Source organism: Mus caroli, chromosome X, assembly GCF_900094665.2.
Source record: "Mus caroli chromosome X, CAROLI_EIJ_v1.1, whole genome shotgun sequence".
NCBI lineage: Eukaryota > Metazoa > Chordata > Mammalia > Rodentia > Muridae > Mus > Mus caroli.
Window position 1 is genome coordinate 66,213,595 of NC_034589.1, and position 27,689 is coordinate 66,241,283.

A 27,689-nucleotide genomic window follows, 5' to 3' on the forward strand; every position below is an offset into this window, starting at 1 on the left:
TGAGATTACCTACCTCCACACTGGCATACCAACTGGGGTTGTCATTGTGAAACTCTAGTTTTGGTAACACTGACTGAGATTTCATGGGTACAGCTTCCCTGTCATATATAGAAGACACTATCTTACAGTAAGCATTCTGATCTTCTGGTTTTTATATTTCTGCCCTCACTTCTGCAATGCTCCCTGAGACTTATGTATACGTGCTGTGTTGTAGATGTATCAGCTGTGGTCATCTCTAAACCCAAATACATATGAACTACATGATCTCTCCAGAATCTCTCTCTCTCTCTCTCTCTCTCTCTCTCTCTCTCTCTCTCTCTCTCTCTNTCTCTCTCTCTCTCTCTCTCTGTGTGTGTATGTGTGTGTATGTGTGTGTGTGTAACAATAATTCTAAATGAGAAGTCATAAATTTAAGAGAGTACAAGGAACCTGGGAGGAATTGATGGAGGAGAGGAATAAATGCAAATGATGTGAATACAATACTCATGTAAGAAATTCTCAAAAATTAAACTTAAAGCAAGACAAAACATAAAAAATATGCAGTGAGAAAAGTGAAGTTTAGAAGGATCAGTTATGTTCTACCTGCATCCCACTACCCTAGGGTAACTATGAATCATAAACAGAATAATGATGACATTTTGTAATTTTAAAAAGTAACTAAATTTCTAGGTCCTAGAACATGAACTTTGTAGATAGCAATTCCATGTTGCAATTTCAAAAAGCTTAGCATTGTGGGGAAGCAGAGAAATGACAAAGCTTTATAGGCACTTCCTTCCCAGGCCACTGACCTCAGTTTGAGCCTGAAACCCACATGGAGGAAGGAGAGACCTGACTCCTCCAAGTTATACTATGAGCTCTACACCCATGCTGTGGTGTGTGTGTGTGTGTGTGTGTGTGTGTGTGTGTGTGTACATAGACAGACAGACAGACAGGCAGACAGACAGACATAGAGAAAATGTAAAACAAACAAAAACGTTTGACAACTGACAGACCTTTCTAGCAGTTCAGAATGTCTCTTCAGAAAAGCAGGGCTGACAGAGGATGACTGAGCTGTATTCAAGAAGCCTGAAACAGGACTTTGGTTACTTTCCCCAAGTTTCCTCTTCCTTATGAGCTAGCACACTGACAAACACTGTAGCCAACAGCATGTTTTCCTTCTGACTCAGAGACCAGAGGCTTGATAAAAACAAGATGTATTATTTGTCTCAGTATTAGCACTTGGCTTACTGGATGAAGTTGTTTGGACCCATAGGTCAAGTGAGTTGCATCTACAATCTGATTGGGATTCAGCAGCTTCTGCTTTGCATGGGCTAGATGGCAGTGGTGGAACTTGATGCTTAATAAATCTGTGGACTTGACATAGAGCAGGCAATAGAAGTTAAGGGAAAATCAGTGCTTGCTGCCAACCAGGGTAGCCTACTGAAAGTGTTCCTATCAGATCTCCCTCCCAGCTCTTTCAGGAGCTAAAAGCTGACCTTGGGCAAAGCCATGGTCTTGTCTGCTAATCATGCTGTGCTGCTGAATGACTGCCTATAAAACCGCCTTTATCTTGAATGCCTGCTTGCATGCACTTTGTTGGCTGTCTTCTTGAAGGGAACTGTCTGCGAACCATGTCTGCTGTGCACAGCATTTCTCTCACTTTCGTTCCAAACTGGAGCCATGGTTTCCAACTTGCAATGAGGAAATCATCTTGAAAATTAGATTGCTTCCTAAGAATCTATGGATAGCAACCTTGACTGTTTTCTTTTGTTCTGGAAATATTATCTAAAATATGTGCAAGGATGTATTTCCAAGAATGAAAAGAATTGATTAAATCATGACAGCTACTAAGGCACATTTTCTCCCATCAGACAGGACTTTAGGGCAAAATATTGAGGCACTTCTTCTCAATGTCCAGTGACAACAAACACTCAATCTTCTCTTTACTCATAATCCATCTGAAGGGATACCTGCTAACTAGAAACTCTGCAAATCTTTTCTTGCCTAACAGTTAAGTTTCTTATTGTTGCTATTAAATGACTGCTTGGATACTTCTCATGCATGGCCAGTTTGGGCTATTTCTTAAGTACCCTTCTGCCTTTATCCATTTACTTAAGTGGTCTTCTTTGTTGGACCTAACACATTATAACTGAAGAGCAGATACAAAAAAAAAATATTGAAGCACTTCTTCTCAATGTCTAATGACAATGACCTTCTGATACCCATCCCCCTTCTCTCACTAGTTCCAGCCATGTCCCACTTTCTTAGGGCTCTGAGAGTGAAGAATCATTGGTGATCAATGTCCTAGTAGAATGCAGGGTTCTGATACCCTGGATTTGCTGTAAATTAGAGTTGATTAGGTTTCACTAGCATTTACTTTAATGTGGAGAGAGGAGACTTAAATTCCCCCCTTAAACTCTGCTGGAGGTCTGGAGTTACTCTAGGTTCCTATCAACAGACTCTGAACGGAAGTTTGTGCACTCTATCTGGGAAAGCATAATAGGTAGATGACCACAGATGCAGAAATGGTGCCAGCTGAAAAATGTTGTAAGGTTCTCCAGGCCAAGCTCATTAGTATACCAAGGGAAAATGAAACTTAAAGCAATGAAACCTTGGCAGGGAGATGTTGCAACCTATATGACACCTACAGGCCCTGGACAGCCTGGAAGGTTGCCTTGTGGGTTATTTATGCTCAGGGCATTTCAGAAGGAAGAGCCAAGGAGGTACTGCACCTAGTGTCTCTCTTCAATTAAATCCTGATGACATTGAGTCCTGACTTGGTCTTCAGTGAATCTGACTTTTACAGTCAACACTTGTTTTCCATGTGGTTGCAAAAATGTTTCTGTGCTGCCTTGCCAAACTGTATGAGAAGAGGTGTCGTGGATTATAGTCTGTTTTTACTCCCAACATTAAGACTTTAGTATTCTAAGTTTTACTGTAAAATGGGACAAGACAAAGTAAAATCAAATCCATTCAGTCCAGCTGCTTGTTCCTGTTAAAAGTTTTGCAGAAAAGGACTGTCCTTCACCTATACCTGCCATAAACACAGCACCTCTCTGCCCAAGTAGAGCTTTCAGATTTAAAGGTCTGGTGTACTCACTCACACATACCTTATGAAGGGACAGAGCAAAGAGAATCAGCCCCATTTTGCAGGTGAGAAATTCAAGAACCCCAAAAGTCAGGTGACATGAAGATGTATGGCTGGCAATCTCTTGGCTCCAAGGCCCATGCTTAATCTACTATCAAGTGTAGGTGCTTGCATTTGCTTGCAGTTCTGATTGGCATCTGACCTTCACTGTGACGTGTCTACAAACTGTTTCAACAGTCAGAGGTGATTGCCTGCTGAAATCTCTACAAAATCAAACAATTCCCAACATTTTGCTTTTTTCCTCTTCACATTTCCAGTTAATCCTATGTGAAAAGTCTAGGGTAATACTGTTAGAAAATCATTGCCAGGAAAATACAAGCCTTTGGGGTCATAGCTGATAAGTAAATAAGGGCATAAAGACTAGACCAGAAACCATATATTGTTCCTGTTTCCTTTGTTGGTCAGCTGAGAGACCACTTGAAGGCCAACTGAGCAGCAAGTCCATCTGCATGGGCAGTTAGAAGGATCAGATATTTACCATCACTAAAAGGATTGATCCCAAGCCAGAAGAAGGACTCTTTCCCCAGGTCCTGTAGAGTTCAGTGCCAGAGAATGCATGCCAATGTCTATGTGCACCTACTTCTCTATGTGTATAGTTCAGTTGATTAGTGGCACAGTATACAGAAAAGACAGAAATGGTTTCCTAATACCTTCCAATACAACCCAAACTGTGATAACCAGCTATGGAAAAGCTTAGAAGAACTAAGTAAATGAACATTAATTGCAATGGAAACAAGCTCATACATTGCCAGACCCTCTAGTATGTATTACCAGTTCCAATTGAAGATCTATTGCATATCTGAAAGTGTATGACAGAAGAGGGTAATGGGAGCCATATCCTATGACTGCTTTCAGTTTTAAAGAAATGTGGCTTTGGAAAACTTCCACTTTGTATTTCTTTGAAGGCTAGGTCTGCTAGTGTAGAGAGTGTGGCAATGTCAGCGTTATTGTCACTGCAATAATACACTTAGTCAGCCCTCATTTCTTGCTGTTCCCAAATTCCAGAAAACTCTGTTCTCTGCTTGCCATGATGAGTGGTCACCATGTGTTGTTTAGTTTTAGAGTCAAGTAAGTTTTCCCATCATGGCCAGCTGGAGACACTTGCTCTCAGTGAACTTGGTGGTTTATACAATTTCTGGCTCTTTGAAGCAGAATTGTTCAGTCTGAGCCCAAAGGGTGGGACCGGGAAGTAATTGTATTTGCCAGCAAGCTTCAGTATTGACCTGATTTATTACTGAGTGACACTTCACACCGGAGGAGTGTGCATTTTTAACTTGGGTGGTATGAAGAAATCCTGAAAGCCAATGTGCAGACATTGGGGTTCCCTGTGAAATAGCAGCAGCACTGTTTAAAGTAGCAGTGACAGGTGTCTGCTAGTATCCTGCCTCAGTTTTGCAAGTGACTCCATGGTCACCTAGCCACCAAAAAAAGGTTTTCCAGCACAGTGGTCTCAGCAGCCAAATAATGAGCAAATGCATGACAATATCCAGGTTCAAAGGGAGTCAATGTGCCTTGATGTGAAGGGTATAAACACTCATTTACTCCAAAACCCTTCAAAATGTTGTCTAATCCTTTCTTTACAAAGAACAGCCTTCTAAAATCCTGAATGGGAGTAAGGAGTGATAATAAATTGAACTTGATAAAAGCAACTTTATCAGGACACAATTGTACATAAATGTATTCATTGAAAGTATGTTACTCTGTTTTAGTGTATTCAGAGACAGACAATCATTCCCACAACTCCAGAACAGTTTCCTCAGAAGAAACCTGTACTTGTCAGTAATCCATCCTACAGGCAACCCTTACATGTTTATGGATTTGCCTGTTCTGGGCATTTCATACAACTGGAATCACAGTGGGCTGGAGAGGTGACTTGGCTGTTCTAGCAGAGGATCTGGCAGAGCACCCACATGTACTTGCAATCATCTCTAACTGATTCTGTAGATCTGACCACCTCTTCTGGTTCTGCAGGCACCAGGCATGCACATGGTACACATTCTTGGAGGCAAAACACAGACACTAAGAATAAAAACAAATAAATCTTTAAAAATAACAATTGGAAGCCAGGTAGTGGTGGCACACACTTTTATTCCCAGCACTGGGAAGGCAGAGGCAGGTGGATCTCTGTGAGTTCAAGGCCAGTCTGATCTACAGAGTTGCAGGACAGCCAGGGCTACACAAAGGAACCCTATCATAAAATCTACACCTAAAAACAAAATAAGTAAACAAACAAAAACAAATGTTTATCCCTGAACACACACACACACACACACACACACACACACACATATATATATATATATATATATACACACACACACAAGTAACATTATATAAATGGAGTAGGTTATATTTATATATTTAGAAGTGTGTGTGTGTGTATGTGTGTGCGTGCATGCGTGCATGTGTGCGTGTGTGTTAATAAAAATAAAAGGCCATGGATTTGAAAGAGAATAAAGAGGGATGTATGGGAGTATATGGAGAGAGGAAAGGTAAGGAGGAAATGTTGTATTTATATTACAAACCCAAAAATTGAAAGAAAGAGAGGGGGAGGGAGAGAGGGAGGGAGGGAAGGAGGAAGGAAGGGAGACAGAGAGAGACAGAAAGACAGAGAGAAAGAAGAGTAGCAAGGAAGGAAGGGAGGGAGGGAAGAAATAAGGAAGGAAGAAAACAGAAATAGAGTTACACACCATATGGTCCCTTCCTTGGCTCAATGGTTCTGAGGGACATCTGTGTAGCTCTTGCCAATCCATTCTTGTCTAATATCGAGTAATATTGCCTTAGGTAGATACTCTCTCTACATTTGGTCTAGCCACACACCTCAGTGAAAATTTGGAGCTTTTATGCATAGTACCTCTAGTAATATCTGGGTCCCAAACTTTGAGTAGAGTTTCTGCATTCTATGGCTACTCTCACATTCTCTGTCTAGCTGTTCGCCTTTCCACATCCAGCAACAGCCTGAGAGCTTTCCAATTTCTTGGCATCAGCTTTAGATTTTTAGATTTGTTTGTTTGTTTTCTTTGAGACAAGGTTACATGAATACTAGGCTGGCCTCAAGCTAGCTATGTAGTCAGGATGACCTTAAACTTCTGATTGTAGCAGAAGATAGCCTAGTCAGCCATCACTGGGAAGAGAGGCCTCTTGGTATTGCAAACTTTATATGCCCCAGTACAGGGGAATGCCAGGGCCAAGAAGTGGGAGTGGGTGGGTAGGGGAGCAGGGCAGAGGGAGGGTATAGGAAACTTTCGGGATAGCATTTGAAATGTATATAAAGAAAATATCTAATAATAATAATAATAATAATAATAATAAACTTCTGACCATCTTCCCAGATACCACGATTTCAGGCATGTGCTACCATATATGTTTTATGCAATGTGGGGGATTAAATCCCACCTTGGGCTTTGTGCACACTGGGCAGGTACTCTACTAAGCTACATCCCCAGGCCCATATGTAGTTGTTAAATTAAACTTTTCAAAGTGAAAAGTGACATTTTCCAATATTAACATGTTTATTAGCACAGAACTGTAATTATATGCCTTGCAGCTCTTGCACAGTGTCAAAACAGCCTATTCAAATGCACAGAAATGTTGAATAACATTATGCATTGCTAAGCTTACTTGGGCTCCAGTACAACAATCACTGAAGCTCTTGACCAAGTAACTAAAGTCCTGAGAATGGTTCTAGGGAAGCTTGTCATCTAAGCTTGAGCGCACCTTGCAGATCCATTCGGCACGTAGTTCCTGAGACCGTACTGTAAGCATGAACACTCTAGCACAGCAGTTCTCAACCTGTGGGTCACAACTTCTCAGAGGGTGAATGACCCTTTCATAAGCATTGCTAAGACCATCTGAAAACACTGACCTTTATAGTATGATCCATAACAGTGGATAATATTACAGTTATGGCAAAATTACAGTTATGAAGTAGCAACAAAATAATTTTATGATTGGGCATCACAACAACATGAGAACCTGTATTTAAAGGGTTGCAGCATTAGAAAGGTAGGGCTACTGACACATCAAAGACTTGACTCCTCTCTGGAAGAGGACTGGAATATCAAATAACTTCCAGTCAAGGCAAGGGGAATAAGAGGGAGCCCCTCCAAACATCGAGTTCTTCCTGTACCCCCTAGGTTTAGTTCTCTTGACTAAGATATCCTCTTTGATCTATGCCCCAGATTGTTAGTTCAGATAATGATTAGGACCAGTCAACCAGTGTCCTGGAGCACAGGATGGACTGAGGCTTGTGACAATAGAAAGATAGTAGGTTTCTGGGGAAGCATTTTCTTCCTATCTTCAGCTCTTTTTCTTTCGACCATCCATGTTGAAAGTCTGGAGAATAGTAGCCTCGGCCTTTTAGTCTACATGCTGCCAGCCAGCCAGTTATACAGCTCTTTCCTCTCTTTCTCCTCAGTCCTGGCCCTGCCAGTACTCAAGCAGGATAGTTGTGGGAATGAAGGCGTAGACCACTGCTTCAAGATACAGAGTCAAGATTTTTGTTCAGAAAGCTCTAGTTATTACCCCTACCTAAACTTGTTCTCTTTCTGTTGGATTTGGAGAACATGAAATCAATAGAATGGTGTCTTTTGAAGGCCTTTGGAGATTTTTTCTGGTTTTTATTTTGTTTTTTGTTTTTGTCTTAATGATTATTTTCTTTAGCTTGAATGTATGGTGTCCTTTGGTTTTGTGTTACTAGACCTGAAATAACCAAATCTCTATCCCCTACAGACTGAAAGTGCTGAGTTTCTGTTGTGCAGGCTTAATGGCTGCATCTCCACTAATGGAAGGCTCTTTCTCTCTTCCTCATTTGCATGCACTGTGTATAATATATACCATTTTGACCTTAGTATTTGATAGATATCCCAGTTAAGGCCTCAGGTTTGGTTTCTAATACATCCAGGAAAGGCTGAAGAGGAAATGATTGTTGATTTGTTTTAAATAGGAAGAGAGATACAGACATCTATAAACTGTTTGAAGCAAGAATGCCCTGGAAGAAATGTCTCAGAGGCAACACAAGGAACCAATAAGTCCTGGATCTGGAGGCTGAATTCTTTTTAAGTAACGGTCAGCTTCTTACTGGGAAATTATTAGAGTCGATGTAAACTGTAAACACAATAGAGAGAAGCCCCCTTTACCCCTCACACAGTATCCCTTGAAGTACATGTTCTCTAGCAGTCATACAATATCAAAATCAATAAAATTATATATATATATATATATATATATATATATATATATATCCCTTATGTTACTTTGTTACAGACTTTCATTTTCATGTGTCTAGATAAACATCCAGGAATATAGTTGCTGGTATTTATTTACATGTTTCTTTCTTTTTTTTTTTTCTTAAGAGTGGGAGCACCATTACAAAGGTCCACTAACCATGGATGAATGGCATTCCTCCACATCTTTCCCAGCATGTGGCGTTGTCACTAAATGTTTTATAAAGGCAGAAAACTCATGTACATGCAATGTTATCTAGAGCATTCAAAATGGATGGGGTTTTTGTTTTGCATCTTTTTCTGTTACTATAGCAGATAACACCCCAGCATTATATGCCTAGTGCAAAGCAAGTTAGCTTGTGATGGTATTTCCCTTTTTAAGTGGTTAAAATGTTTTTTAGAATTGTTCTATGTACATTGTTCTGCAATTTTCTGTCTGAACAGTCTGTGTCTATGCTATGAAGATAATCCAACAACCCAGCAAGTATTCCCTGAAAGAGGCCATGCTCATATAGAGTTGATAATAGCTCTGTTTCAGTACCACATAGAAAAGAAAATTACAAGCTGATCTTCCTAACAGACAAGATGCAAACATTTTCAATAAAATGCTGGCAAACTGAGTTAACTATCACAGCAAAAAGATCATTCATCATTTGAGACTATCTGAGCCCAGAATCTTCCTTTTGCTGTACTGGGAACAGGGATTGGAGGTAGCATTCACAGGCTGAACCCAGGGGCTCCCATATGCTAAAAGAGCTCTCTATCACTAAGGCACATTTCAGCCCCTTCAAAGTTTCACATCCTGGGTATTAACAATTATGATTCCCCTTTTAGAATTAAAATTATAGAGTTTTGGGGAATTAAAATGATAGAGTTTTTAATATTGGGTAATTTGACCATTTGTACCTTAGGAAAATTGCTCCATTTTTTAAAAGATTTGCAAATTTAATATGTAAAATAGTGTTTTCTAATCTGCAGAGTGTGTAGTAATAATTCCTTTTTCATTCGTTGTAATTTTTAGTTTTCAGTTTCAGCAATTTTACTAACTTTGTCAAACCTATCTTTTCGCATTGGCCTTATCTCTTGGTTTTTGTTTTCAGCATAATTTATTTTAAACTTTTTACTATTTCCTTCTGTGTGTATTTGAGTTTTTATGTTCTTTTTCAAAACTTAACATCCCCCCCTTACTTTTAATGGAAGCATTTAGTGTTATGACTCCTCTTAGAACAGCTTTAGTAATGGACCACAACTCTGAGAAGTTGTGCTTTCATTTTCATTAACTTCAGCATATTTAATTTCTTTTCTTCAAACTTCAGACACAATTTTAAGCTAGTGCTTTTGTTTCTAAGTGTTTTAAAAAATATTTATCTTTTTTCTTTTGTTTTCTAATTTGATTCCATTATAGTAATAGAAAATGTCATGTATTATTTCAATACTTTTACATTTTTATAAGTCATTCTTTTAGTTCATTTGTACATCCTATGTTTTTCAGCTCTGTTGTTTGGAAGATGTCTTTTTGTCATTGAAATGGTCTTGATCTCATTTTAATTCATATTTGCATAATTAATTTCTTTTATATGAATTTTTATTATTTAAAGTTTAATGCATGTATACAATAAATATGATCATATCCATTCCTCATTTCCCTCTTCCAACTACCCCTATATTCTCCCAATATGTCTCCCTCCAAACTTCCTATGTTCTTCTTAACCTACTAAATCTGATTAGTGCTGCCTATGTACGCATGAGTGTGGGTGGTGTCATACACTTGAGCATGGATAGTACATAGCTAGCCAGTTCCTCATAAAACAGTGATTCCTTCTCCACCCAACAACTATCTACTGTCAATAACGCCTCAGTATGGCATGGATTTGGAGATTATCTTCCCCATCTATGGCAGAATTTGACCTGGGCTGATCTTGTACATGTCTTGTACAGGTAACAAAAGCTGCTGTGAGTTCAAGGGTTTGATAGTCATATCATGTCCAGAAGACAGATTTCATATCACCTTCCCCTATCTTCTGTGTATTATTTTATTTCTGCTTCTTCCATGGTATGCCCAGAGCCTGAAATGAGGGGATTGATAACGATGTCCTGTGACGTACCAAAATGAAATAAATAATTCGAACATCTATAAACAGTGATGATATTGAAGCTAGAATAAAAAGTCTCTCAAATAAAAAAATGGCCCTGAACCAGATGAATTCATAGCAGAATTCTACCAGAATTGTAAAGAACTAATCAAATTATCCCATGAAATACAGAGAAAGAAAAACTTCCTTTCTTTTTTTTTCTATTACAAAACCAATATTATCCTGATGATCTGCAAAACAGATGAAGTTATTGCACAAATAAATAAATAAATAAATAAATTGCAGGCTGCTCTTCTTCCTGATAGATAAAGATGAGAAAATTCTCAATAAAATACTGGCAAATTGAATTCAATATCATATTTAAAAGATCATTCATCATGACTAATTTGGCTTCATTCTATGAATTCAGGGATGGTTCGTCATACATATATCAATAAGTGTAATTAATCATTTAAACGAATGAAAGGCAGAAATCATCCAATCATCTCAAAGGACATAGAAAAATTCTTTAACAAAAACCAACATTGTGTAAATGAGAAGGCATGGAGAGGCTAGAGAATGAGGAAGCATTTCTCAATATAATAAAGGCTACATACATCAAACATATAGCCAATGTCATGCTCAATGGAGAAAAACAGCTGAAGAGTTCCCGCTGAGATCAGGAATAAGGCAAGGCAGCCCACACTCTCTCCCTCTATTAACATGGTGCTTGAAGCTATAGCTACACTGAGATAAAAGAAGGAATTTAAAGGGCTACAAATAGGGGAATAAATCAAGGCATCCCTATTTTCAGATGATGATTCTACATACAGGAGACCCTAAGACTCCAAAAAGACTCATAGAGATAGTTAATTTAGGCAAAGTGGTGAGATGCCAAATCGACACACAAAAATAAGCAACCTTCCGGTATACTAATGACAAACAGACTGAAAAAGTGAGGCAATCAATCCCATTCACAAAAGTCACCCAAAATATTTGTAAGCAAACTTGACTAAAAAGATTAAAGACCTCCATAATGCAAATCTTAAGACATTAAAGAGACACTAGAAGATGGAAAAATACTCTATGCTCACAGGCTGGAAGAATTAATGTTGTGAAAAGATCATCTTGTCAAGAGCAATCTATTGATTCAATGCCATCATCCCAAATCAAAATTCCTATACCATTAATTCACAGACAGAAACACTCCAAATTTTTATGTAGAAGGACAAAATACCCAGGGTAGCCATAGCAAACCTAAACAACAATGACGAAAACAATCCTGTGGGAGGTATTGCCATGAATGATTTCAAATTATTCTACAGATATGTGGTAAAGAAAACAGCATATTACTGGCTGACACAAAAGCAGACACATAGATCACTGACATAGAGTTGAGGAACCAGGTATAAATTCATGGAACCACACTTCCATGATTTTTTTTACAAAGATGGCAGAAATATACATTGAATAAAAATTAGTTTCAAGAAATGATCTGAGAGAACTGGGTGTCCATGTGCATGTTTCTTTTCCTTCACTTTAAATCTCCTTAAATTATTATATTTGAGCAAACATATTGAAATACTATGTTATTAAGTGATGGTTTTTATCTTATTTGGCAAACTCTTAAGTCATTGTTTAACATACTTGATGATATTAGTGTTTATTCCTACCCACTTATATGTTTTCTTTTTATTCCCCATGAGGTTTGTTCATTTTTTTCTTTTTCCTCTTTCTATGGATTACTTGAGTGATTTGTTTAGAATAATATTGGATTCAAGTATAATATCTATTTGTTGTGTTTGTACTCTGTATCCTGTGTGTATGTATGTTTGTAATTTAAAATGTACAACCATTGTCAACATTTTACTACTTTTAATGAAGTAGAAAAACCTTGCATTTCTTTCTACACTTTTACTTTTATTTATAATGTAAATTGTGTTAAATATGTCTTGTGTTAAATATGTCTTTCCTAAATATTTAGAACTATATTAGACAATATTATAATTGGTAATTCAACCATCAACTTATTTAGGAAATTTAAATATGAAGGAAAATCTATTTTATTTAGCCATATTGTTTTTTTTTCTCTACATTGTTCTTTCTTCCTTGCTAATACCAGCATTGCTTCTTCAATTGTTTTGTTTGGAGAACTCCCTTTAATTATTATCTTAGTAAAGGTGTGTTGTTGTTTAATTTCATTGTTTTCCATTTATCTAAGAATACCAAGATTCCCCCTCTACATCTGAAACATTTTCACTAAGATTTTGTGCTGAAGCTCTCTCCCACATTTGAGAATTGGTGCATTAGTTCCTTGTGACTGCTGTGGCTTCTGAGCAAATTATTTGCCATCATTGAAGCTAGTTATCTCCTATAGGTAGGAGTATCATTTTTCTGTCACACTTTCCCAGTCTTTGTCTTCACATGCAGAAGTTGTACTGAAAGGGTACAAGTCATCAGCTGTTCTTCTCATTCTTCTCTTGGTTCCATCCACTAAATTTACTTAAGTTACTGTGGTTTCTGGTTCTAGTATTACAATTTCCTGGGATTGTCTCTGTTTTTGTATGCTTGTTTGTTTGTTTGCTTGCTTTTGTTTAAAATATTCTGTTTCTTGTGAAAGCATTTAAATGATTACTGTTTTTAAATTCTAGTCAGGTAATTGCAACATCTTCATAATCTTGGTGACACATCCATTAATATTTTTTCACTTCATTTTAGATCTTTTGGTCTTGGGCCAAGTGCCTTTTTGCTAAAATAGGATATTTTTAATATTTAAAACTAGCTCTTATTGAAATCTTCTGTTTCGATTGACTTGGCAGGAAAGGAGGATAGCATTTTTCTTTTACCCAGCAATATAAAAGTCCAAGTTTTCTAGAAAGTTTCTTTGATGTAAAGGAGGTTGGGACCCACATTACTACTAGGCAAGCACGTGACATCCAAGTTCTCATGAAGCATCTGCTGTTATCCCTCCAGTGGAACTGAGATCCGTGTCTCATTACTCCCAAGGAGGAATACAGTGAGATCCGCACTTGGTCTTTGCTGGTGGAATGGGATGGGACTGAAATATCTTTTCTGGTGGTTATCTGGATTAGAACAGTTTTGTCTTAAGGTTCTCAGTCTCAAAAGTCTCTTTCTTGGTCCTATGACTAGAAAAAGAAAACCTTTGTTGGGGCACTTTTTGTGTGTGTGTGTGACCATTGGCATTTGAAGTCGCTGATTTCTTTGGCTCTAAATCTAGTAAAATATTTGAAGCAAAAGAAATCCTAGAGAACTCATCATATCCCAAGGTCCCTAGACTATTTATATTCTCTCTACCTTACAGGATCCTCTAATGTTTGTTTTATATAACATGACAAAGATTTTGTTTTCACTCAGTGGGAAAATGGGGGAAAGTGCTCTCTGACTTTCCTAACATCAAGATTTTAATGCCTGGTACTGTACAGAAAAGGGACACCACAATGAGAAAATCTAACCCCATATTTGAATACCTTAATATAGTTCTGACTTTGTGTGTAGCTTCTGAAAATCAGACAACTGCTTTGCTTGGGTTTACATGTGTGTTCTTACCCATGCATGATGTGCTGGAGTAGCGCATTTGATGTCCTCTCAACCAGTGCACCAGGGCTTCTGGAGCTCCTTTCAGCATCCATTCCTTCTTTCCCATGTCAGTCACGATTGGAACTGTTGGTCTGTTCACTTGGATGGGTATTGATCTAGCCAGAGTTATCACATGCCGTGAAGGCTGGTTATAGTCAAGTTAAAGAGCCACTAAGCCATCATTTTGATTCAGTCTACATGTTTTTCACCAAAGGGGACTATATCTCAGAACATAGGAGAGCCCTCTATGAGTCTTACACAAAAACAAAGCTAGACCGAGAACTCACTTTGCCCATCTGTATGTCCAGTGCCATTTTAGTCTCATCAGGCCTCTTCTCCACACTCTCCTATGTTTTTCAGCACAATTTGTTTGTTTCATGGCCATGGATGGCCATTTTATCCTGGACAAACTGGTTCATGGAAGTACTCCTCATCCCTGGGGGTGGGGTTGACTATGAGGTTGGTATGGTGGGAGGAGAGACAGGAAGATGAATGAGGCAGATACCATAAGCCTGCCTTCAGAATTGAAAGTCTCTGAATCATGGGGTCAATGGTCTCATCTTAATATCTGAAAGACAGTGTATTTTTTTGTCTCCTTAAGCCCTGTGTCTAGGTCGTTTGGAAAACGCCTTGGAGAGTCAAGAATAAAATTGCAGGTCAAACAATGGATGACTGGAAAAGTCGGCTTGTAATCGAGAGCATGCTTCCCCATTTCAACATGGTGGGAAATCGTCAGGAGACCAGAAAGCTCCAGGAATCGGTCAGAAAATGGGCTGTGGGGGGAGGGTGGTGTTGAATGCTTCTAACCTTAAATTTGAACATAAGATGTGTTGTTGAAATCCTTTGTACAAATTTGGTGTTGGAAATCAATTGAAAATACAAGGAAATTTAATACAGAAAATGAACCACCTCAGACCCTTTAGGTTCCTAGAAAACAAAACAAAACAACAACAAAACAAAACAGTAAGAAACTAGGCATACAAAAAGATTCCTACTTAACTCTGGCCCTGGTATCTTTTCTTAAAGCCATTTAACACATCTGTGCTTTCCTCTCTAGGAATCTAGCCATCATCTAAGTGTTTGGAACTCAGGTTTAGGGATTCCAGTGCTAGTTTTAAGGACAAGCATGATAGTAAGCTTAAGTTTATAGTTGGTGCCTGCAACATCACCAGTGTATTAAGATTAGGTTAGCAGGAGCTACAGCAAACACAATGGCTGTTATTTCTGGTTATTAGCCCACAGAGGAGTGGCTTGCCTAATCTCTGAATGTAATAGAGCAGAGGGGAAATAGTTCCTATAGAGCCATGGATCTGTTTCCTTCCTGTTCATGGAGCTGAGCCCTGAGCTCTGAGGTAATGTCAGTTCACATGACTGGGAGACAGGTCTTCCCCAGTTCCCAGGGCAATGTGTTTTGTTCATCTTCTGAAAGCTGTTATGTGTACATGTGTGAGTGATTCAGTCATGGTTTTCTTTATTTCTTCATTGTCAAAAATGTATTGAGGATAGGCTATTAAGTGGAGCACATAACCTTTAAAACCTTTGGTGTCTAGAGTATCACAGCATTCACAAGGACAGGCAGTCCAGTGGGTTGGGCAGAGAGAGAGACAGGTCAATTGGTTGGCCCATATGACTTGTTTTCCAAATTTCCAGCCACCAGTTGAGGCATTTCCCAAAGAAAATCTCCCTTGTAACATTCCTTTATATTTCAGACTTCCCTTTGATCTAGGATGTCTCCAGAGTCCATAGTCAGTTTAGGCTTGATTTTAAAGTCTTCCTTTTTCCAATCCACTTGGGCACAAATGTGGGTGGGCTATAGGGACAGGAAGGAGGCTTACCTATGACTTACTCACTGTCCAGACACTCTAATAAAAATAAAATGTGTCTGGTAAGTAATGTTTTGTTTCCACCTGTGTAAGTCATTTGCATGCCGTCTAGGGATCCCTGTCCTTGGAACAGGTCTCACTGTGCAGCAGCTATCATGGCTCATGCCATTTTCTGGCTTGGGATCTTATAGCAAATGCCCTCTAGTACACTTTATAAGCCTTGCAAAAATGCACATTCATTGCTTTAGAGTCACACCTTGCACTTGATCAAAATCAGCTCTTCCTCCTCCTCCTCCTCTTCCTCTGCTTCCTCCTCCTCCTCCTCCTCTTCCACATCCTCCATGGCACAGCTCATTCTCTACTCTTGGTTCGGAGTGACCTGGCTATTTTTGAAATACCAAGCTGACCTAGAAGACCAACGATTTGCCCCAGTTGAAGGGGTCCAAAAATATACCTGAGTTTCTGAAAGCAGGTCCCTCAGATGAGCCTTCTTCACAGCTGAAACTGCATCTGCCCTCTTAGAAGGCACATATGGGATATGTCCAAAAGGGATAGCATTGAGAGCACCCACTCTCCAGTGCCTGATAAGCACCACTGCTCCTGTCTGTAAGCATCCAGGGAAGCTCTTGTGGTATGAGAACAGCTGGGTTGTGGTGGCCAGTCAATCCCTGTAGCCTCAGTAAGTTACCTAATGTTAGCCTCCAACTTGGCTGCAGACGCTGAGGATCTGAACAGCAGGGTTCTAGAGAAGTAAGAGTCAGACATTGACAGATTAATACCAACATATCCTGTGTGTTCAACAAAAACCTACTGCCCAAGGAAGTTGCTGCAGGGATTCCAACACTCATTGCAGAAGGCTGTCCTTAGTAGTAACTGACCTTGCATTTCCAGGGTGTGGCTTAGCTGGATTTCAGATGCTCCGATTGTTGGCCATCTTTCTGAGGTTTAATGACATCCAGTGCTAATACTGCCCCCTGGTCCCAAGAAACCACATGAGTCTGGAAGCACAGTGTTTGTGTCACCTGAGTGCATCCTGAATGCCTCCTGAACATAGACATCTGCTCTGGGAAGTAACCTTAATTAGTTTCTTTTTCAGTAGGTTGAAAATCCAGCTAACAGAAAAATCTGTATCATATTAAAATAACGAAATAAAATTCTATCAGTCTGAGAGAAGAGATTTATCTGTGTAGAGGCAGGATCCCCCTCTGTACACTAGGCTGGTCCGAAACTTTTGATCTTCCTGCCTCAGTCTCCTGAGTGCTTGAATTATAGGTGTGTGACACTAAAAGGCAACCTTTTAATTGCTCTGGAATTTTTATGGAAACAACTGAGAGCTCCCTTGAAAAAAGATTTGAATTTGAAGTGACATATTTTCAGCCTAAGACCATGGTCCAGGACCCTAATGTTTCTAGTCTTACACCTGCTCCTAAATGGCTACCAATGTTCATCCACTGCCCTCTAGAAACCAAACTTCAGATGAACCTAGAGCAAGAATAGCCAGGTTGATTTCAGCATTCACTAAATGTTAGCACTAAGTGAAGCTTTTGGAGAGTCAGACCCTAAGAAGTCATTACCATAAGCAAACTGAACCTCAGATAGGTTAAGCATCTTGACCAAAGTCATAAATTAATAACAGGCCGATTTCAGAGCACCAAACTCTGCTGCCTCTTAGACTGAAAGCTTGTTTTGAAACACAAAATGCTGAGTACACATTACAAAGCAAATTGTAAAGAGACATAGAGATTCAAGTTCCTTTTCGGCATTGCTATTCATCTAGTACCATGATTACTTAATGGCTGCTGTGGCACAGGACAGGTTTTCTTTTGGCAACATTTGGCCATCTATCCAAGGTTAGCATATGGGGTCAACATGTAGAACATCATGTCCTCTCCTTTGAAGTTAAGACTGGACTTCATTTACTGATCCAGTGGGGTGATTGAAGAGCTCAAAGGCATTGAGTGCTCCAGAGCCTCATGGGACAAGGACTCAGTGTTCAAGTCATATGTCATCTCTGCCTCTGTCTATACCTATTCCATTTCTACAGCAGTTTCTGGACAAAATGGAAGAGTTAGCCTGGGGATATAGCTCAGTGGGCACAGTGCTTACTTGGCATGCACAAGGCTCCAGATTCAGTCCCCATTACTGCCAAAATAAATAGCATTAACTCTTGTAAGTATTCTAGAAATGGGGAAGCTATGGTCACTAAATGGAAAATTTGGTGGAAGAAAATAACATGTACTCTCTGTTCATCAGCTCTGTTCAGGAGCCTTGGGCTTGTGGTAGAGTTACTCTATAGATTACAATGAGTTGGCATGCCCCATACATGTTATAAGCTTGCCAAATACTCTTTGGCTCAAAGAGAGGATATTCTTATCACTTTCTTTATGGACAAAATAATAAGGCCAGAGGAACATAGTACCTTGTAGAGAATGGCTAGTGAGAGGGTGGAGAGTTTTTTATCAACAGTTCCCAGTGAATAGTACTAAGTGTGCTCTGCCCCTACAGAATGACCCAAACCAACTCCAATCTGTCTTCTCACCTTTAATTAAAAGTAGGGAACAGAATTCTGGGAAGAGAACACATACCCCCACCCCATAAAGAGTATGTGGGTTTTGAATCACTTAAATAATATTGCCCCTAGTTCCATGTGACACTATTTCCTTTAAATGCCAGTAGGAGGCACTTTCCACCTCCTCTGTGTCATGTAATTCGGGTCAGGGTCTGTGCCCAACAACCTCGGAGCTCTGTTCTGTTCTTTAAACAAAGAGTACTGAAATCAGGAAGAAGATCTCAGAAAGTTACCTTCATCTTGAATTCTGAGAGTATGAATATGATTTATAAGGGCCTGTCTATGTTGGGCATCATATCACAATCCCAGAGCCCAATCCCTTGTATGTACACAGCTCTAGGCTAGATTCTGGAATCCAAGACTTTAGTCTTCCTTCACTGAGAGCAAGTTTATTCTATGATGTAGCTTGAAACCAGGAGGAGTGAATCTGATGTTCTGCCCAATTTATTGCTTCTTATGCCTGGATTAGAGGCTCCAATATCCTCAGGGTCCTCTGCCCATCACATTCAGCCTTGGGTTTTCAGAACAGAGCACTGGACAAAACAGAATCTCAGGTGTCCTGATGCTTTCAGTCCAGTGGCATAAACAGAAGAGTGGATAGTATCTTTATTGCATTTGTGGTGGTTCCATTTAGCTCTCTGTCCAGCACAGTCATCCTGGCAGAAAACCAAGCTGCTTTAGAGTTCCACGAGGAGGCAGGAAGTTAGAAATTGAAGTGACTCTGAAATCTCAAGGTTCAAGGGTTGATGTCTTTGCCAATATTCTCTACTTTATGTAGGCTAGAGGCCTGCTTACAGATACAACTGTGTCCCCCAAAAAGAGGATCCTAAGTATGTGAGCTGCACTACTGAGATCCAGGCATGCTTAAGAGAAGGCCCCACCACTTATGGACTTCTTTTTTGTTGCTTTGGTTTTTTGGACTTCTTAACTTGAGCTTCAGGCCCCTCAGTTTCCACAATGGCCAAGTGGCTTTGAGAGGTGCTTTCTGCCCACATCAGGATCTCTGAGTAAGACAGAAATGCAGACTTGTCCTAAAGTACACAGGCTACGACTGGTCTTGGCACCTCTTTAGCAAACAGAGATTAGCACTGGCTCACAATTATTTTTCTCTATCAGAAAGGGAAGGGACAATATGTCCTTGGAGCTCAGTTTGGAATACAGAGGAGCCCTAAGGATGACTATAGTCTCTCATTGGCAGCCCAGTTGCACAGAGAAGAGCTGGATTTATAGTGCAACTCTCAGCATTCTGGGTCAAGGCCTGCAGTGCGTATGTGCCTTGCTATTTTGGGGATCCTCCCCATGGAGCACGCAGCTGTTCGCTCCCTTTGCCTGCCCCCCTTCTCCTCCTTCTGCAGCAAGGGCCCTTTCCTGATACTAACACCCAACCAGGGAGGGAAGCCAGGCACAGGCGTTGCCTGCAGACTGCTCTTTTCTGCAAGGGCTGAGCTACTCTCAGTTTGAAAAACACTACTGGGCTCTGCATTTGAGTCCTGGCTGGGCAAATCAGTGACCTACAAATCAGCCTGTTATAAGTGGAAGATGCTGGGTACAAAACTCCATTTGTCAGCTGGCTTTCACAGGCATGTGGAATCTCACTGCCTGCCTCTGAACTGATGGGAGCACACAGTGGCCTTGTTTGGATTCCTACACAGCTGCTCCCTGCAAAATCCATGATATTAGGCTCAAGGTAACAGGTATCTGGAAGTAGAGCCACTACAGGCATAAAGGGCAAATCAGTTGTATTCCTCCAGAGCATGAACCAAAGAAGAGCCCAACTATGCTCAGAATGACATTTGTAGGGAATGTGTAACCCTGGGGACCATACCTTGTGGGATGTGTGCCTATGGCACCCCCAAATCCAGGCAAGCCTGTGCAAGTATAGGCCTCTTGATTTTACTAATACCCTAGGCTGGAGAATTTGATAGGTGTCAGTTTAGGCATAACTGTTTCCCCATCCCTTGTCTTCCCAAAGCTATTTGTTCCTTTCCTACCATGTGCCTGAGACATCTTGATTTTCTGCTCCTGCAATTGCTGCTAAGCACCTTGTACATAGTAGGTTCATACCAATATCACTTGTACATCACTTTGTACAGAGTAGGTGCACACCAACATCACTGAACCAATTACTGCCCTTACCAGTTTCTGAGACATGCTTGTCTTGAGGCCTTCTACTGAGAATGGGAGGAGAACAAGATAGATAACTTGCAGAACACCATTTTCCACAGAGGGTAATTTCAACATGCAGTGTCACCTGACTGAAACTTTTCTGTAGCTCATCTATAGAGACGAAGAGGAAACAAGTCTAGCCCTCAGAGGCATGTTGTACAGGTTAAAAAATGCATAGCCAGCATAGCACCCTTCAGGTTGCTTAGAGCCATTGGGATGGGGGTGACAGTTAAGCCAGATTGTCATAGAGACCCTTGAAGGCCAGAGATAGATGCTCTGTATAAAATGAAAATTGCCCAACTGCATACAAAGGCTGAGAGAGCAAGGCACAGTGGAATCCAGGAGGGGATGTTGTTCCCTCCTTTCACTGGAGCCAGAGTAGTTGCCAACAGTTGTGCAATAAGTGTCATTAGTATTGGTGAAGCCCAGCATTTGGGACTGCTACATAAATTGCACAGTTCAGAAATGGTCACTCAAGTTTCATTATGATTAAAATAATGCAGCTCTTCTCCCAAAAGGTTGTAGGCACATTCCTTCGTGAACAGTAGGCCAGCACCACACGGGTTTCCTGCTGCATGAGCAAGGGGCTTTGGAAATACAGTATTTCCCAGGGGAAAAAGTTCAACTCATGCCCCAGATCAGGGCTTGGGAAGCTGTGCACTGGGACTACGAGTAGCCCACAGGCTGTCTTGGTAAATAAAGTCCTGTTGGCCCACAGCCCTGCCTAGCCCTTAGCATAGAGTTTCCCACACAGTTGCAGTCACAAGGACAACATGGCTTGAAAAGTTTCAGCTAGTCACTCTATGGGCCCTTCCAGAAGTTTCTATAAAGTATGATTCATGTCACTGGGCATGTGGTTCTTTTTCTTCTAGAAGCCATTGTTTGCCTTAATAAATATTACCCTCAGTACCCACTTGAGGTAAAAATCACAGGGCCTCATGCCTGGCCATGTGTTCCTCTCTGCCCACCCACTTGTCCTAGTTGATCTCAGCCCCATGTTTCTTTTCCTTCCCATGCCATTCATTTCACCTCCCATGAACATCCAGAGAGAGCTTTCACAAACATTGAGCCAATCTTTCCTCTGCTTCACCTTTCCCCACAATGGCTTCCCACTGGAAAAAAAAAAACAGAGCCCAAGCCCCTTCCCATGGCCTGTGAGACCTCTTGAGAGCTCATGGCTACTTCCCAGCTCATTGCCTGCCAGGCCCACTAACTGCCTCTACTAAGGCCAAGAGTCTCCCCCAGGGCCTTCCAGCCTATTGCCCTCCTGCCAAGAGTTCTGTGCCCTACTATTGCAGCCTGCTTCCTGCATCTGACCTTCACTTAAATGAAAAGGTAACACTTTTTAACACTCTGTCAAACCACCATATTTTTAATCTTCTGAACTTGTTCTTTTTGCTGATGTAGCTTGTGATCTACCCACTAGAGCTGCAGCTCCCTCACTCAGGTTCTTATCTGCCCAACTTGTTCTCATTCTGGTGGGAGTGTCTGTTATGAAGCCCACGTCATCCCTGCCTTATACTGTTGGAAGCCTTTATCTGTGGTGGATAGATAGGGAAAGCAGTGGCTTTCTTTAGATGCCTCTTTTTCTGGCGTAAGCTTCAGGTGAGGCTGGTCTCTAGTGTTACAGTTGCCCATATGGCCCTCAGAAAAACTAAACAACTCTTGCCTTTCCTCCTCCCGCAGGATAAGCCTTTTAAGACTGTGGACAATTAACTTGACCTATGTAAAATATCTACAGGAGGTTATTCACAGAACACCAGCACCCAACCCTTGCTTTCTGAATACATGACTTTATACAGCAAAGTGCACAGTAGCTAAGTACTGTTCATCCTCTTTTTAATGACCATGTGACATGTAAAGAACTTATGTTGTTCTGCCCTTACTTACCTCTGCCCTTACAGCTGACATGAAACTATATTACTGGCAGTACACAGATAAATACCAATCTCCTGTGTTTTCCCCCAATAACTTAGCTTAATTTTCCCAAAGAATCAATGTTCATATTTCTGTTTATAAGACATTCAGCTGGTCACTATATGGGCCCTTCCAGAAGTTTCATGGTGGCTTAGACCTGTCAGCACTTAGGAATGAGGCTGATGCAGGAGGATGACCATGAGTTCAGTGCTAGACTATATAGTGAGTCCCAGGTCATCTAAAGCTATAGAATGAGACCCTATGTAAATCTCATTCTCTCTCTCTCTCTCTCTCTCTCTCTCTCTCTCTCTCTCTCTCTCTCTCTCTCTCTNCTCTCTCTCTCTCTCTCTCTCTCTCTCTCTCTCTCTCTCTCTCTCTCTTCCTCTCATACACACACACACACACACACACACACACACAAGAGAGGGCATATATTTCAATTATATAACCATAGTCATTACACATATAGTAAAATAAATACACATCCTAAATTTATTATTTTCATATAACCTAATCTTGTTTATTGTGTCCTTTGGGGCTATGAAATAATATGTTTGTGGTCAAAACTGAAATAGAATTCATTACAAGACTGGCTAATATCCTCAAATGCACACTCTTTAAAAATACATTTAAATGAAGGAGTTTTCACTTCATAAAAGGGTGCACTGAGGATTTTCTTTCAATGGAAAATTCCTGCTGCATTTTATTATGATTTGGCTTACAAACGTTAGTCTTGCACACAGCTGTCCAGGAGCACAGCCAACGACTAAGGGAAGATCTGCCTTGAATGGCAAATTTTGCTGAGTAACCCATGTTAACAGCTCTATTTTAGGACCACCCAGAGTGGGTTTGAATTTTAAAGAGTGGAATGAAAGGTAATATTTATTTGGTATCTACACCATGCCAGGCACTATGCTAACTTTACATTTCTAAGTTTACAGAATCCTTAAAAGAAAGTTGTATAGTAGCCCCACTCTCCCATTTTATAGGTAGCAAAACATACTGCAGGTTCTGGGTCTTTCGCCATACCTCTTAGCATCTCACAATGCTGAATTCTACCATTGAAATTTAATATCCAGAAGTCTCTTTCACAAGACCCATCCATTTTCCTGCAAAGCTTTAATATTCAAAGAGTGTTTGACAGTTTATACAGATGCACACCTGAGCCCTCAAGGTCCCTAAGGCCGCATAATGGGCTTTGGAATCAAGTGGTTGGGCCCAGGAACTTCAGCAAATTCCTATGATCCAAACTCCCTTCCTGTACAACTGAAAAAAGGCACGTCCTTCTCTGAGGCCATTGCTATTCTATGATGTGTAATTTAGAAAGCCCTGGGAAAGTATAATATTCCCTATAGGGAAATTGAAACACAGTAATGCACGCTAAACAGCAGGTTTTTATTCTCTTGGTGTATAAAGCTGAAATGACCTGTCATTCCCTCAGTGCCCCAGAATAAACTCTGAGTTCAACTGAGGAAGGCTAACCTAGTGCAGAGGTATCCACACAGTCACCATCACGGATTCTGAGTTCTTGACATTCTGATACTGGACTATAGAGCCTCAGAGTTTTGAATGACAGAGGATCCTCTACCACTCACTATCTGCATGAGTATATTAACTCACTTGGCCTCAATGAGATTCTGCTTACCCATGTGCAAAACTTATATTCTAAGAAGAGCTCTGTCTATATGTTAGCATTGTTTTTGGAAGCCAAGAATCATGAATAAGAGCGTGCACTGACAGAGGCTGAGACCTTAACGAAGGCCAAGACTTGGTTATAAAGGCCTAGAAAAAGTCCACCAGCTTAAGAATCAGTATAGATCCTGTCTATTGTTTGAGTGCTCATTTGAAAGTAGCACAGACTCCTAAATATCCCAAAAGGCTTTGCTACCTACAGTCACCATAGTCAGAATCTGCCAGTTCTTCATCCATCCCCCCTCTTCTTTCTCCTCCTCCTACTGTTCTTTCCCCTCCTCTCCTCTCCACTCTCTGTCTCTGACATATTAGTTATTTGTGTTTTGCTATTTGTATGTTTTCTGAGACACAGTCTCACTACCTTCTGGTCTTGAACTTCCTATGCAGCCCAAGCAAGCCTCTAATTTGTGACACTCTTGCTTCTGCTAAGATTGCATATGTGTACTTCCACACCAGGATCAGATACACCAATTGCTTCCTCTGGCTGGATTTTCCCCAGAGACAATTCTAGAGGAGTTTCCCAGGTGATTAAGTAAATGTGGACTACATGGTGAACTTGCCTTTGCACTAGGTTCCTGATATAGAGCTGTACCATAGGGCATGGAAGATGGAGATGTACCTGATGGGGCACAACTAGCTTCTGGAAGGGAAGGCCTTCACTGGAGCTTCCTGTCTTGAGGGAAATACAGTTCAGGCTTGATAGCGCATTCTATCTGAGATGAGAATGTCACATTCCATTCAATAGAAATCATAGTAACACATGAGTTCCCTCAAACACTGCCATAAGAGTTTAGGATTTTGCCAAACTTTTCCTAAGTTACAGTTGTAGGTCAGAAAGGATCCCAAGTCTTAAGAAAGCACAGAGCTAGTCTTCTGGTTGCTGAATTTCCCTTGGCCTTCTGCCTTTGCTAGAAGTTATCACAGATTACAGGAACCTCTGGAAGCCTTTGCTTGGTTGGCCTCAAGATAGGGAATGCACTGCTTGTATTTGCCTCTGGTCCTTGCATGGGCCACAGACAATGCCAGAGATAGGGAGCTAGAGCAGATAGATGTTTCTCTCAAGAACTTACAAAAGTCAGCCAGTCTAGTTCAGTGGGGCAGCGCTTGCCTAGTGTGTATGAATACCATCACTGAGAAGATACAGAGGTTTCTGTTGGATAATCTGGAAGTTGACAGAGCCCTCCCTTGCAGTCTTTCCATATACCTGCAATGCTAGATTTCTAAGAGTATCTAGATTGTGAAACAACAGTTTTGGGGACTTCAGAAAGTTAAGCACAGGATTATTCTATGAACTAACCATTCCACTTCCCTCAAAACAAAAGTAGACTTACAATAAAGTGTGTAGTGGAATGTTCCCAGCAGCATTGTTTAAAATACACATGAAATGTGTAGTATGAAATGCTGTCTTCTCGATATGACATGGCTGTCATACCATAAACTTACAGCAACTGAGGTTTCTGTACAAGATCAAGGGAGCCAATTCCAGTTTAGACAGGTAGCTGATCTCCTGGCTCTGCCCCATATTGAGTAGCTTTCTCATGATCCTAGGGATTGCCCCCTCAACCATGTGCATATAAGCAACACTAACTTGACTTACTGGGTTTTTTCAAAGATATAAAATTAAGAGAAATATTCATTATAGGTGATATGGAGGGATTTGGAGGTGAAAATGGAAGGGTAGATATGATCATATTTCATGGCATACATGTATGAAATTCTTAAAGGTAAGGAAAAATTAAAATACCCCCAAAAGATAAAACAACCCAAATATCTACCATTCAGTGAATGGATAGAAAAAAAAATTACTCTATTCATCCAATGCCGTGTTATTCACCCATAAACAAATGAAGTATTGACACATGCCACAAAATGGATGGACCTAGAAAACATGCTCAGGAAAGAAACCATACACATAAGGCTACATTTTGTATAACTGAATTTCTATGAACTATTGAAGCTAGCTAAGCCTAGAGAGACAGAAAGATGGATGTTTGTAGCTCAAGTTCCATGACTTCTTTAAGGAAGAGCCCTTGGTGTTGGGATCACCCTTTTATGTCTAGAGGAGAGAAAACTCAAGGGGTCCTAGTGCAAAAGCAATATAATTTAATAGCTACTAGAGAATCCAGCACACAGGGGACTGCTTGATCATGGCTTAAGAAGAGCTGGTGCTTCCATGTTCACCCAGTCACAACCAGTCTTAGAACTACCCTGTATGGTTCATTGTTTCTCCACAACTACCCTAACTAAAGGAAACCTGGCATTTGATGTTTCTATAGGGGTTCTCAGGTTGATCTATGTTGTTTCAGTCTGGCTCTTGACAGGTGTTGAGTTTCTGAAATGTACTATAATACTCCCTAAAATCCTAAGACCACCAAGTCTCAGTCCATAGGATTCTAGCTCACTTCCAATCATATTACCAGTAGTAATAAGGCATCCAAAATTGCCCAAAGGACCCTGCATCAGGAGACCAAGCCAATAAAATGGTACTCATGAGAAGGCCTGAGCAGACTAGAAGAAAGGGAGGCCCAATGCCACCCATCCTACATGCATGCGTGAACCAAATGGGAAGCCTCAGAAGGGGGATTGTGATTTAAATGTAGGGCCAGTTTGCTTAGCAGATCTGTGAGTGATGTCCCAGTGGGAGGTGTGGAAATCTGAAGACAGAGTCTGTCACAGCCCAGGGTAGCACACAGCCATTTGAGCACAATGATGGAATTTGACAACTTACAAGCCTATGGTTTGTGTGAATTCTACTGGCTTGTATGATGTCTACGAATTGCTGCCTGAGGGTGTCTTCTACAAGTCCTGTCACGTTGCAGATGAAGGGCCTTCTGTCATTTGTTAGTACTGCCCAAGTACATGTTAGAGCCCCCTTTACCTCAGCATTTGATGCCTTCCGTGTTTTGATGGCTCTTTGAAGTACTAGAGCAAAAGGGACATTTTCTTGGTACCTTGGCTATGCAGCCTGACTACACCTCACATATTCCCTGTAGCAAAAGGCTGGACAGTCAGAACACTCCACACAATTTATAATGTTCAACTGAGTCCTGCGATAAAGCACTGTAGAATGGAGGTCCCACAGCAACTAAAGAAGGCTGCCAAGGGGAGACTGCCTCCTCATTAGCCATCCCCTCAGTGTTCATTGTGGTGAGCACCAGCAACTGCCTCGCTGTGGATTTAACATAACATATCAGATCCAAGCAGTACAAAATGCCCTTTGACACATTCTCACTTACATGACCACTGGAATACAGGAGTGATGCCTCTTGCCACCTTATTCCCAACAGTTTCATGGCAGACAAAAGCTCTATGAGCCCTGTCAGTGAATTTCAGAGTCCCACCCAGCCAGAATTCCAGGCTTACATTCCCATCTCTACTCCTCTACCTTCCCTTCCACCTCATCCCACTGTCTGACTGCCTGCTTGCTTGTGTATAGACTTCCTATTGTTAAACCTGTTGTGTAGATCATGCCACCATGAAATAGCATATAGGACCCAACTG

General features: G+C 40.7%; 1 protein-coding gene across 3 annotated transcripts in view; it reads left to right on the forward strand.

Moving 5' to 3' along the window:
• Nucleotides 1-27,689, forward strand: part of Mamld1 (mastermind like domain containing 1) — a 102,985-nt gene that overhangs the window by 35,106 nt on the left and 40,190 nt on the right. For all 3 annotated transcript variants that reach the window (XM_029473610.1, XM_021153298.2, XM_029473609.1), the window contains exon 2: nt 14,623-14,781. In XM_029473610.1, the coding sequence (XP_029329470.1) occupies nt 14,686-14,781 (96 nt within the window). In that variant the 5' untranslated portion in view covers nt 14,623-14,685. The remainder of the gene's footprint in view (nt 1-14,622; nt 14,782-27,689) is intronic.